We start from the raw sequence: 12,181 nt of genomic DNA, 5'->3' as shown, positions 1-12,181 counted from the left end.
ATGATAATAATAGATTGAACTTACTTTTCAGATCGATTACAATGATGAAATCCACAAATTAATTTGATGATATTGAATATCATCAACGTTTTCTCTCGATTTGAAATTAATCTTCAAGAAAAAACGATGATGACGATTTAGGTTTGGAATCGAATTGAATCGAGTGTTTGATTAATTCTCAGATTTATGTTTGGAAATCGAAAATATCGAAATTAACTTTTAGGATTTGTTCTTCGATTGAGAAAGAGACAGCTGCTAGGAAAAGGAAGTGAACAAATAGAAAATGAATTTTAAGAAGTGATATCACGTTTAGCTGGTGGGGTATTTTTGTCATAAATAATAACGATTTTGGACTGAATCGTTTATAAAAGGACTACCCCGTTTTAAATTGGATACATTTGAACTAACCAATACTAGACCTGAAAGGGGTGGACTAGAGCGTCCAAAGCCCAGCAAAAAGGGGATTAAACGTCAATCTCTACATTCTACTCAAAAACAGTGCAGCCTTCCCTCTTTCCGGATCAATTTTTGCTCTAAGACTCACTCAGCTGCACTGAATGGATGGACATATCTGACTAGTATAACCGATTTATCAGAAAATCAGAATAAGAAAATCCGATTGTAAATCGGATTGTGTACATACTATTGCATAGCCAAACCTGCACTGGATCATAGTGTTCTCACACTACATAAGAACACCAAGGACAAATTATATTAAGAAACAAAAGGAAAATCAAGGACAAGCTAAAGAGAGATTGGCCAAAACTGTTTTAAGATCATATAAATCATTCTGGTGTTTATGTACTTGTACATTTCAAACTAAACTTCATCATATGTGAGACGTTTATAACGATAAATAACATAGAATCTACTGCAAGATTAAAGCTCATATTTAACCATATCTTAGATTGCGGATGAGCCAGACTTCATTTTCTTTTTCAGGAACTGTCGAATGTGTTCACGTTTCCAGTTGTCAATCCTAAAATGAAGTTCAACAAAAGGAAATTAATACATGATGATTGTACACACATGATTCTGAAAGATAAAGGTTAATGCTGATTCCTACGAACTCCAACAGACTGAGTAAAAAAAGCACCCACTGGCATACGGTTCAAGAAAGAAAAAGAAATCTGACCTTATTGTTTCCTTGTGTTGACCCTCTTCATTCAACATTACAAGTTTGGGAGGAGAATTGAAGATATACTGAACTTTGAGAGACCGGAATTGGTCCTTTTCCTCCTCGATAAAACCAACTATTTCGGGATAAAATACAAGTTTCCTCATACAAACTTCTATCAAGGCACCTGAGTAAGTGATCTGCAGTTGTACATTGAAGTAAATTACAATAAGTGACTGAAATAACATAAGAAAGACATTCTGGTTTAACTCCCAAAAAACATAAAAAGACAGTTAACATCCTGCTCCAAGAGGAACCAATTGAGGGCTTCTCAAGGTGCCTAGTGCAAAGTGAACATCCAGGAATGGAACTCTTTTGTTGCCCTTTTCAGCCCCAGTAGGTTCCTTGTATTTTGAGGTTTTGAGTTGTTGTTACTTGCTTAAACTTTCCAATTGTTTCTCTACTAAAGCCAGATTCTAACTTGTAATTCCAAACTGTGGCAACCTAGTTTTAAACGAATCAGTAGAACTTCTGTTTTAAAAACATGACAACAAAAGTACGCACATTTTTGAAACTTTACTATCGTAAGATAAGCAAACAAGAATCACCTTACAATAACGGATACCTACTGCACTTATTTCAAATGAAGTTACATCTGTGTAACCATAAGTAAAACCATAAGCTTGAAAAGAAGCATAACTAGACAAATCTTTTCAATCTCATGCTTCTTAACTATATACGTAAGAGGATCGTACTGGTCAAATTAAAAAATCTCTGCAAATACAGAGGAAACCCTTCCATTGTTATAATATAATACCTCCGTCCCACGAAAAGTGGATTTTTTACATTTCTGATTCTGCCAAAAGGTGAAAAACCCACTTTTTGTGGGACGGATGTAGTATAAATTATAAGTCTATTTTTATAGTTCAGCGGCTTTGCCTCTAGCTAAAATGAGGATTTATTGTCAACCATGATGTTCTAGTTTTGGACATCTCCCACAATCCCGATCTTTATGATTTACAGAACTAACCCTTCCACACTCAATCCGGGGAAGAGAAATGGGCCTAGTAGCAGGGACAGAGATATACGGAGACAAAGGGTACATTCGTCCCATTACTTCTTTTTTTTCCTGAAAATATAAAAATAGACTTATATATTACCCTCCGTTTCAGAAAAATAGGCTTGTCTCATGTGTGTACAAGCAACAAGCTTATCTTTCTAAAATGGAGGTATTACATCAAATGTGTACATGACTTTCTATCAAAACATCTAAACATAATAGGCCCAAGTGTACTTATGCATCTTGGTCACTCTATCAAGCAGTTCCCTTACAATGAAGCTTATGCACCTGAACGGAATCAAGTTGGCCCTAATTCTTCAATCAGGGGAACTAGAATACGCCTAACCAAGACAGCAATTGGAAAGAGAGAAAACTCGTATTTTTCAGTTAATCCCAAAAGCTGGAAATACCAATATTCATTAGGGACACTGGTGAAGGTCCAGGAAGTAACTCCACCATCCATGCCCAAAAAACTGTCTCATTCCAAAATCTGTAACCTCCAGATTTGTTTCCGTTCTTTAAGCCAACTTTGAATGGGGAAATAAGTATAGGGATTTGCTAATATTTGGTATAGATTAAAGTCTTTCTGCACCCACCGAGAAAAGTCCTGAGATTTCTCCCCTGTAACCCTTTTGGGACATGGCTTTAAGTTGGTCATGTAAGCTGTATCCCAACAGAGGCCTGGCTTTCAGAGCCAACTTAAAGCCGTGTCTCAAGAGGATTATCACGGAGGAAATCTAGGTGGTTTCATCATTTTTGAAAGATCAGTTCTGCAGTGAGACAAACACCCCATAGAGAATTGTCCCGGGTCATGTGAGCACTAAATGAGCTATCAGTCTAGGACCAAGTGACTGACAATAGTATAACTCTGTTGTCATATGTAGACAAATCTTTTAAATTCTCATGCTTCTTTGGTTTTTAACCATAGTTTCTATGTTACTTCGGCTAATAACTTAACAAGGAAGTATCAACTGGTTGACTAATTTAAGAGGATAGCACTGGTCAAATTTGAAATCTCGGCAAACACATAGGAGACCAGAACGCCATTATATGCATTTTGCTTTCCCTTTTAGGATTGACCACTTTTATGAATTCAGAAAGTTCTAAATTCAGTTGCTTGTTTACTTTCAGATTAGGAAACAGGAAAAATAAAACTAATATGCAAGATGCCAGCATTAGAACTGAAACCCTCACATGAAGGACAGGAGGGGGCAATCAAAATCATGTGTTCAGCAACAATTAGATAGGTTCATTCATACCTTGCTCGTGGAATCATCAGAATCCTCCGTGCAACATTTCTTGCAGTCCGACACTAATTCTGCAAACAAAAGTTAAAACACATTTAACATAAATACAATCATGCCTGTACTAAGGAGAACACATCGTACGAGAGAAAAACCATTATTCCAAACAGCTGCAAAAAGACCTTTTCAAACCACAAATGCGGTTGAAGACAAGTATTTTCAAGAACTTACAGTCTCATAGTACTAGTTTTTAGCAGCATCACACAAATTAATCTATAAACTAGAAACAGGTAACTCACATACATAAACCCCGCAAAATACAAATCATTCTTACTTTTGATCCTAATCCAGATTAAATATACAGCAAATTATCATTTGTTTCACAAAGAAATCAAATTGCCTCAGCATATTCACTTCTCAAAGACATTTGCGCATAAGAATAGTTAGCGAAAGTCCCCATAGATCACTGTAAGGTTCATATTCCTCAAAGATTGAAAATTTTAACTAATGCTGATACTTAATTGAGTGAAAAAAAAAATCATGGGTTTTTTCTAAACCTAGGTTGTCACCCTAATCATGGTTTTCGAAATTACTCAAATTTGAAGGAATTTAATAACAGATCAATCAATTTTGACTACATCAAAGAAAACCCATGATTCTAAAATTGCAGAAAAATTCAGAAAGATATGAATAAATGGGGTTGTTACCTTCGTTTTTGACATACTCAGCAAATGTATTGCAATCTGAACAGAGAGCTAGACCATTAAACCCTAGATTCTCACATTCTTTAGAACTTAATTCTTCCCCTGAAACCAGAGGGGCAACAAGAAAAAGAAGAATCAAACCTAATTTTAACGCAGAAAAGAACTCACTCATCTTTCTCTGTCTCTCTATTTCTGATCTGAAACTGGATTTCTTTCTATAATCTCTTTTTCAAAGTCGGGCTTTTTAGTTAGACCTGAGTCAGACTTTTAGACCTGAGTCAGACACTTGTAGTAGTTAACTGACTCGATCTGACCATTTTTAGTGGGTCGAATCTGGCCCATACCATGTCGGGAAAAAGAAAAGAAAAGCGGCAGCTTGGAGACTAGCTACCTGCCTCCTTCAAGTTTGTAAGATGAAGATGCTAAAATTTGAAGACGTAGAAGAATTTGTTCGAAAATGGTATTCAATATTAAAGAACCTGGCTTGATTGGGGTATACCCAGATTAATTGGGGCTGGGTATATCCAATTTTAAGTGGACTCTTTTTTAAGGGTTAATGGGCGAAGTTACAATATTATTCTTATCCTTTATAATTCTATTACCCTAATCAGTTTCTTTATTTTCATTTCATCTTCCTTCTTCTCTTCTTCTCCACCACAACCATACCGACTTCCTCCACCACCACCATCAAAACTCGACGATTAAATCGAGTGGATCGTCGATTCAAAAATTCCGATTAATCTTCAAAAATGGAACCACCACGGTGGAAGGGAACTCGTATGAAAGAAGCTAATATAAAACCCAATGACTACAACCCTGGATTTGTAAAATTAGTTCAACAAAAAGAGAAGAATAAAACGGTTGAAGAAGAAGAATTCGTAACCACTAAAAAAGGAGAAATGGTGCGATGAAGAAAGTAAAGGCCTGCTTAAACTCACTCAAGTACTTCAATGTCATGTTTACATGTCAAATTAGGTCAGAAAAATTGAATGTTCGAATTTGCAGTTATTTAGCCGGCAAGGTGTTTGTTCCACGACCTTGCCGACCTTTCATGCTTAGGGTTTCGCCGGCAATCTCTTAGGTTGAAGATCTTGTCGGATGTTTAGTATTTGTAACTAATTTTACAGGGTCAGCAAGTTATTCAACCTAGGAGCTTGCCGGCGGTAGTTTTTTTTTTTCGTCGGTGGGTTACAAGTTAAATACCACGCCGGCTGTAGTTGAAAAGTTTAAGCATCTCCTGATGCCTTAAATTTTGAAAGTCGGAATGGTATGTAAATATCACATTTCCCGTTGTTGTTTTTATTATAGAGCCTGTCGACTATTGATGTTGAAAACCCTGTGTTCATAGTTGTTAAAAGCTGGCAGGTTATTGGAATAAAACCCTGCCGACTGTGTTTTAGCCAGCATATTGTTTGATATCGACCCTTCCGACCTTGGTCCGCCAGATTGGTTTTATATGTCGACCCTGCCGACTTATAATTTTTTTTCTTAATTTTTCTTGTTCGGGTTGCAAAAAGCAAAGAAGAAAGCTCTTAGTCCTCCTTCAAGACCTCCTCGTGTTGGTGAAAAACTCTTGACTTCAACACATCGAGGGGCATACATTGTTCCGGGAACGCTTAAGATCCGTGTACCGAATGATTCTGAACCACCATCGGAACCCAGTGATTCAGACGAGACTCCAGATGAAGACCAATCAATTCCATCTGGTAGAAGAGGTAATGATGATGATGATGTTGAAAGAGCTTCGACTGGTGGAGGAGGCAACAATGAGGATGATGATGGTGATCAAGACATGCCACATGTTGGAGAAGGTAATGATGGTGATGATGGTAATGGAGATAAAGATAAGGATCGAGAAGATGAAATTGTTGAAGAGTAACAACAACAAGAAGAGGAACAAGAAGAAGAAGAAGGTGGAGAACAAACCCAAGCTGCAACTGCCCCCCATCGAAAGACCGAAGAGGAACATCACTAAACCAGCTGATTCCCACATGCCTCCCGCTCACTTGAAGGTTAAACTGAGACCAGGTGAGCCTAAAAAAGGAACCCCGAAAGATGGTGGAAATGTTCTTTTTGGATACATAGACTCCTGGGCATGTGAATTCCAGAATACTATCGTAAGTAATCTCAATCCGTCTTTGTTTTTTATTTAAGTGTATCTATCTTAAATTTTCTTCAAATGTTTGAATTTCTTTTCATTTTGTGTTTTTGGTATTTAGGATCACAAGCATGCCATCCGTCTCTTGAGGCACTAAGCTTCATGTTCAGTGACTAAAACTTGGTCACTTGACGAGGAATGTGAGGAGGTGCAATTAATTGTCAAGAACTCCGGGTTGTGGCATGTGGTGGAGAGTTCGAATATTGCGTATGACAGAGTTACCGTATATTTATTTTGTGAGAAGTTCTACGGAGAGACTGATACTATGTTATTCCCATTCGGTGAGATGGCGATAACTCCTGATGATGATCATCAAATTCTAGGTCTCGAGGTTGAGGGAAAAGCATTCAGTGACGGGTTCGGTAGTAAATTTTATTGGGAGAAGATATTTGAATTGACCAGAGATTTGTTCGATTGGAATCAGGTTCGGACGGTGTCTGTACTTGAGCTGAAGGATGGTCATCTAGCCAAGAAGTTTAATCTGAGGAAGTTGAAGGCTGCATTATCTAGGACAAAGAAAATCTTTGATGAGAAAGGAAGGGTGGACTTGGTGCCAATCAATGCTACCGCAACAGGTTATTTGCTATACGTCCTGGGAAAATGTATCTTCCCGACAGTTCCTGAACAATGAGTTGACAAAGGCTTCAAGGGAACTCACTCCGCAAGTCAACAGAAATATATGTCTCTTTCAGGTAATTTTATTGTGTAAATCGTTTATATTCGAAAAATGATTGTAAAATAAGATTATTACTAAAATTTGTGTTTGCATAGGTTTGTATATATGAGCACTTCCCTTCTTTGGTGAAAGCCAACTCCTACATCAAAGTGAATGAGAATGTAGCGATTAATAGGCCAAGAGGACAGAGATACAGTTTTAAGGGTGGTCAAGATAAGGAAATGCCACAATAGCTTATCAAACTCCGAATCGCCATTAGCAATTTGACTACGGATGAGGTAACATTTGATCTGTATCCATATGCTAGAAATCAAGGTTTAATCCAAAGGAGAGATGATGTTGCATTATACTACGGTCCCTTGATGATCACCCATGGATATTCTATGTACGATCCACATCGAGTAATACGATAGTTGGGTTACGTCCAAGAAAAACCCCATTTCGATGATGAGCCGTCCTTTAGAGTGGCAAGGAATGACTGCAGCACGTCCCAAAAAAGTATTGTCGTCTCTTACGTTCCAGCGCCAGTTAAGGATCATTGGGACGATAGACGTGGCCGTAAATTCGATACGAGTCTTTTGGACAAGGTGACCTTAGGTGATGAAGCTCATGAGAGATACATGTCGTGGTACTTGGGTTGGGATCCTCCTACTGTGATTAGGGAAATGACTGCTGAAGATTTGGCTCGTAAGAGGAAGCTGGCAGAGAAAGACCCTGCAACAAGTCTTAAGTTCTTTGTAAGTATTTTAGAGTTGCTCTTACTGTTTTTAGATTACATTGTCGAATCATTTTATTAATTGTTTGTTTTTTAATTGAAAATAGAAGGAGCATTTGAAGACTTTTGTGAAAGTGTTGCGTTGCGCGAAAGACAGAGGAGAGCCTTTGTCGATTGAGGAGCAAAGCAAGTACATTGACTATGCTTGCAATGTTGGCAATGAGGATACCTATGAATCGTTCAAGCAAGTTGATGCTGAAGTAAAGAGGGAAGAAAAATCCAGAAGGGAAGCACAAGAGAATATGAATGATGACAAAAGGAGGGCTTGTAGTGGTCGTGGTGGTGAAGGTAGTAGTAGTAGTGGTGCTCCTAAACGGCTCCGTGGTCGTAGTCGTGGTCGTGGTGGTGAATGAATGCATTCCTACTTTATTTCTTTATGTTGTGGTAGACAAATGTTAAGGTTAACTGTTGGATAAATGTTTTTTTTTAAGGTTTATGGGACATGTTTTCGTATTTTGGACAAACAAATGTTGGATTTCTAGTTGTTGAATGAATGGTTTGTTTATCTATGTAAAGTTTCAATACTTATGCCGGCATTCTTTTTGATAGACACATTTTTATGTCTAAGTTGTCCTCAATTTTTTGTATTGTTGGTACTCGATTTTGTACTTATTATGGTGTTTTGTGTGTTTGTAGGTGTTTTTTTTGGAAATAAATATTGTTGGAAAATTCGGCTCAAAAAATCACTCGGAGCACCCCCGGAGGACATTTTTTATACAGACCCCGGATTTGGCTAAGGAGCACCGACGGCTATATGTAGCCCAATTATGTCCATGACACCCATATTCATCTTTTGAATTCTGAAAAAAGGCGGTAAAACATGGTTCTCACCTAAAGAATTTTCGTTCGAAATTGGAAGGGATTGTAGAGAGACTCAATGTCTCATATTGATGGGGTGACTCTATTAAGGTTAACATGCAGGATATGGTTGATTTCGTCGATTGAAATTGACTAGATAACTCGCAAGAAGAAGTCAGAGAAACATGTTCACCATAAGAGATATTCACGTGATTACAGCAAGTTTTACGTATGCTTCTCGTGTTTGGATACCACTTGGTCTCTGAAGAGGCATGGAGAAGTTAAATAAGGAAATTTCAGTGGCAACAGACGTGTAAGAGAAGGATTTTTGGAAAGAAAATATTCCGAGAATATTACCCTTCACTTCCTAATAAAGAGAGATTATTGTGAGTTATTACGGAGGATTTTCTTCGCCTGTTGACTATAAATATCATCCTGGGGTAGCAGAGAAGGGGCACGGAGAGTTTGGGAGAGTTTAGAACACCATAGTGCAAAGAAAAATCGAGTTGCAGAGCTACCATTTCTGTTGCTGCATAGCTGAAGAACACGAAGAACAGACCAACCAAGACAGTCGTTTATCAACAGTGTCAACAACACAGGGGCATGGGTCTTAGAAGCTACAACAACAACGACAGTTTCCTTTTATCGTTCTCTGTAACAGTGTTTTGTAACATTTTTAATTAGGTATTTAGAAAGGTTCAATGTATGGCCTTGCTCCTCAACAGTATGGCCTTCCCAAAAAGGCTCTATTCCACCACTATTACCACTAGAATGACCTAATTCTAAGGCTTCTAACCTTTTGGCTATGGCTGCTATTTTTGCATCTGACTCATAAGATCCTTCTACCCTATAGACATTTCCACTACTTAGAAGAATTGTTTTCTTGGTTTCCCTACAATTTTCCCATTATTGGGTCTTATCGGCGATTTCATTCAAAAATGTCTTCGCCTCATCAACAGTTTTATTCTCAAACCCACCTGTGCATAAGGACTCAACCATAGTTGTTGTTGTTGAATAATCTAAACCCTCGTAGAGGATTTGAACTAACCTAAACTTTTCTAAACCATGATGAGGACATTGATATATTAAGTCATTGAACCTTTCTAAATACCTATATAAAGATTCTCCCTCTTGTTGAGCAAAGGTACAGATTTGTGTCCTAAAAGACGATGTTTTGTGCCTTGGGAAAAACTTCTGTATAAAGGAAGATGTAAGTTGGTCATAGGTTTCAATTGACTCAGAATCCAAACTATACAGCCAAGATTTGGCTTTATCTTTTAAGGAAATGGGGAATAACCTAGAGCCCCATTCCCAAGAAATCCGGTATTACTGTAGTACAGAATGATAACAATGAGTTAATTCCAACTCGAGTGACCACGGGTTGGCGTGTCTGTATTGACTATAGGAAATTGAACAAGGCCACTAGGAAGGACCACTTTCCCCTTCCCTTCATCGACCAAATGCTATAGATATTAGCTGGACGTAGCCATTATTGCTTTTTAGATGGATACTGCGGTTAGAATCAGGTTGTCATAGCCCCAGAAGACCAAGAGAAAACCACTTTTACCTGTCCCTTTGGTACCTTTGCGTACAGACGCATGCCTTTCTAGCTATGTAATTCCCCTGCGACCTTTCAGCGTTGTATGCTGAGCATATTTTCTGACATGGTAGAACGGTTCTTAGAGGTCTTTATGGATGATTTTTCAGTGTTTGATTCGTCTTTCGATGAGTGCTTGCATCATTTGTCATTAGTTTTGACTAGGTGTAAGGAAAAGAATTTAGTTCTTAATTGGGCGAAATGTCACTTCATGGTTCGTTCAGGAATTGTTCTAGGGCGTATCGTATCTTCGAAGGGTATAGAGGTAGATAGAGCCAAATTTAACCTTATTAAAACTTTACAGGTCCCAAAAACCGTAAGAGATATTAGGTCATTCTTAGGGCATGCAGGTTTTTATCGTCGATTCATTAAGGATTTTATCTTGATTTCTAGATCTCTCTACAATTTGCTTGCAAAAGATGTTAAGTTTGTCTTTGATGATGCTTGTTTAGAGGATTTTGAGAAGCTTAAGATGTTACTTACTACCTCCCCCATAGTCCAGGCACCCAACTTGAACCTACCCTTTGAGATCATGTGTGATGCTTCAGATATGCTATTGGTGTTGTTCTAGGTCAGCGAGAAAACAAATTACTTCATGTGATTTAATATGCTAGCAAAACTATGAATGATGCCCAGTTGAACTATACCACTACCGAGAAGGAACTGTTAGCCATTGTGTTTGCCTTAGACAATTTTAGATCATATCTCTTAGGTTATAAGATCGTAATATATACTGATCATGCTGCTTTGAAATATCTTCTGTCTAAAAAGAATAGGAAACCTAGATTGATTAGGTGGATCCTTTTGTTGCAAGAGTTTTCACCAGACATTAGAGACAAAAAGGTGCCGAAAATGTAGTAGCAGACCACTTGTCTAGGCTAGTTTTTGATTCCCCTGATGATTACCTTCCTATAAGGGATGGCTTTCCTGATGAACAACTGTTCTTTGTTACCCAATTACCTTGGTATGCAAATATAGTGAACTATCTTGTTACTGGTCGAATGCCCCAACATTGGGATAAACAAGATCGTTCTAGGTTTTTAGACGAGGTGAAGAACTTCTTTTGGGATGATCCTTATTTGTTTAAGTATTGTCCAGACCAGATTATTAGGAGATGTATACCTGAGAGTGACCAGTCCAGTATTATTTCCTTTTGTCATGATCATGCTTGTGGGGGTCACTTTAGTGCTAAGAAGACTGCTGCTAGGATATTGCAGTGTGGATTCTATTGGCCTTCGTAGTTTAAATACTCGCATAGTCACTGTGTTACTTGTGAGCGTTTGCAGAAATTAGGAACCATTTCCCGTAGGAACATGATGCCCTTGAACCCTATTTTAGTTGTTGAGGTCTTTGATGTGTGGGGTATTGACTTTATGGTTCCGTTTCCTAATTATTTTGGTAACTTATACATCCTTGTCGTTGTAGACTATGTCTCTAAGTGGATTAAGGCGGTTGCATGTAAAACCAATGACCATAGGGTTGTGGTTGAGTTCTTGAAAGATAATATACTTACACGTTTTGGTACACCGCATGCTATAATTAATGATGGAGGGCCGCACTTTTGTAATGGACCTTTTAGGCATTTGATGAAGAAATATGGTATTACAGATAAGGTAGATATCCCGTATCATCCACAGACTAGTGGTCAAGTAGAGGTTTCCAATAGGGGGATAAAATGTATATTAGAGAAAACAGTTAATCCTAATAGGAAAGACTGGTCGTCTAGGCTTACTGATGCCTTATGGGCTTACCGTACTGCGTAAGACCCCCATTGGAATGTCACCTTATCGACTTTTGTATGGAAAGGCATGCCACTTACCTGTTGAGTCAAAACATAGAGCATATTGGGCTGTTAAGCAGCTAAAATTTTCACTCGACAAGTCAGGAGCCCATAGGAAACTCCAGCTCAATGAGTTGGAAGAAATTCATAGAGATCCATACGATAGTGGTAAGGAGTATAAAAACAAAATGAAACGTTTGCATGATAAGAATACATTAAGAAAGTCATTTTCTCCAGGTCAAAAAGTTCTTCTGTATGATAACCGCTTGCAT

General features: G+C 38.0%; 1 protein-coding gene across 1 annotated transcript; it reads right to left on the bottom strand.

The window, feature by feature from the left end:
* Nucleotides 1–755: 755 nt before the first annotated feature.
* Nucleotides 756–4,326, bottom strand: LOC113330147 (selenoprotein F-like). Its single transcript, XM_026576998.1, has 4 exons — nucleotides 4,129–4,326; nucleotides 3,437–3,495; nucleotides 1,136–1,317; nucleotides 756–979 (listed from the first exon to the last, which is right to left on the bottom strand). Exons 1-4 carry the CDS (start codon nucleotides 4,295–4,297, stop codon nucleotides 904–906), a joined length of 486 nt encoding a protein of 161 aa, XP_026432783.1. The 5' UTR covers nucleotides 4,298–4,326; the 3' UTR covers nucleotides 756–903.
* Between the last annotated feature and the right edge of the window lie 7,855 nt (nucleotides 4,327–12,181).

The sequence above is a fragment of the Papaver somniferum genome, unplaced genomic scaffold (assembly GCF_003573695.1).
Source record: "Papaver somniferum cultivar HN1 unplaced genomic scaffold, ASM357369v1 unplaced-scaffold_117, whole genome shotgun sequence".
Taxonomy (NCBI): Eukaryota; Viridiplantae; Streptophyta; class Magnoliopsida; order Ranunculales; family Papaveraceae; genus Papaver; species Papaver somniferum.
This window is presented reverse-complemented; position numbering and strand designations above follow the sequence as displayed.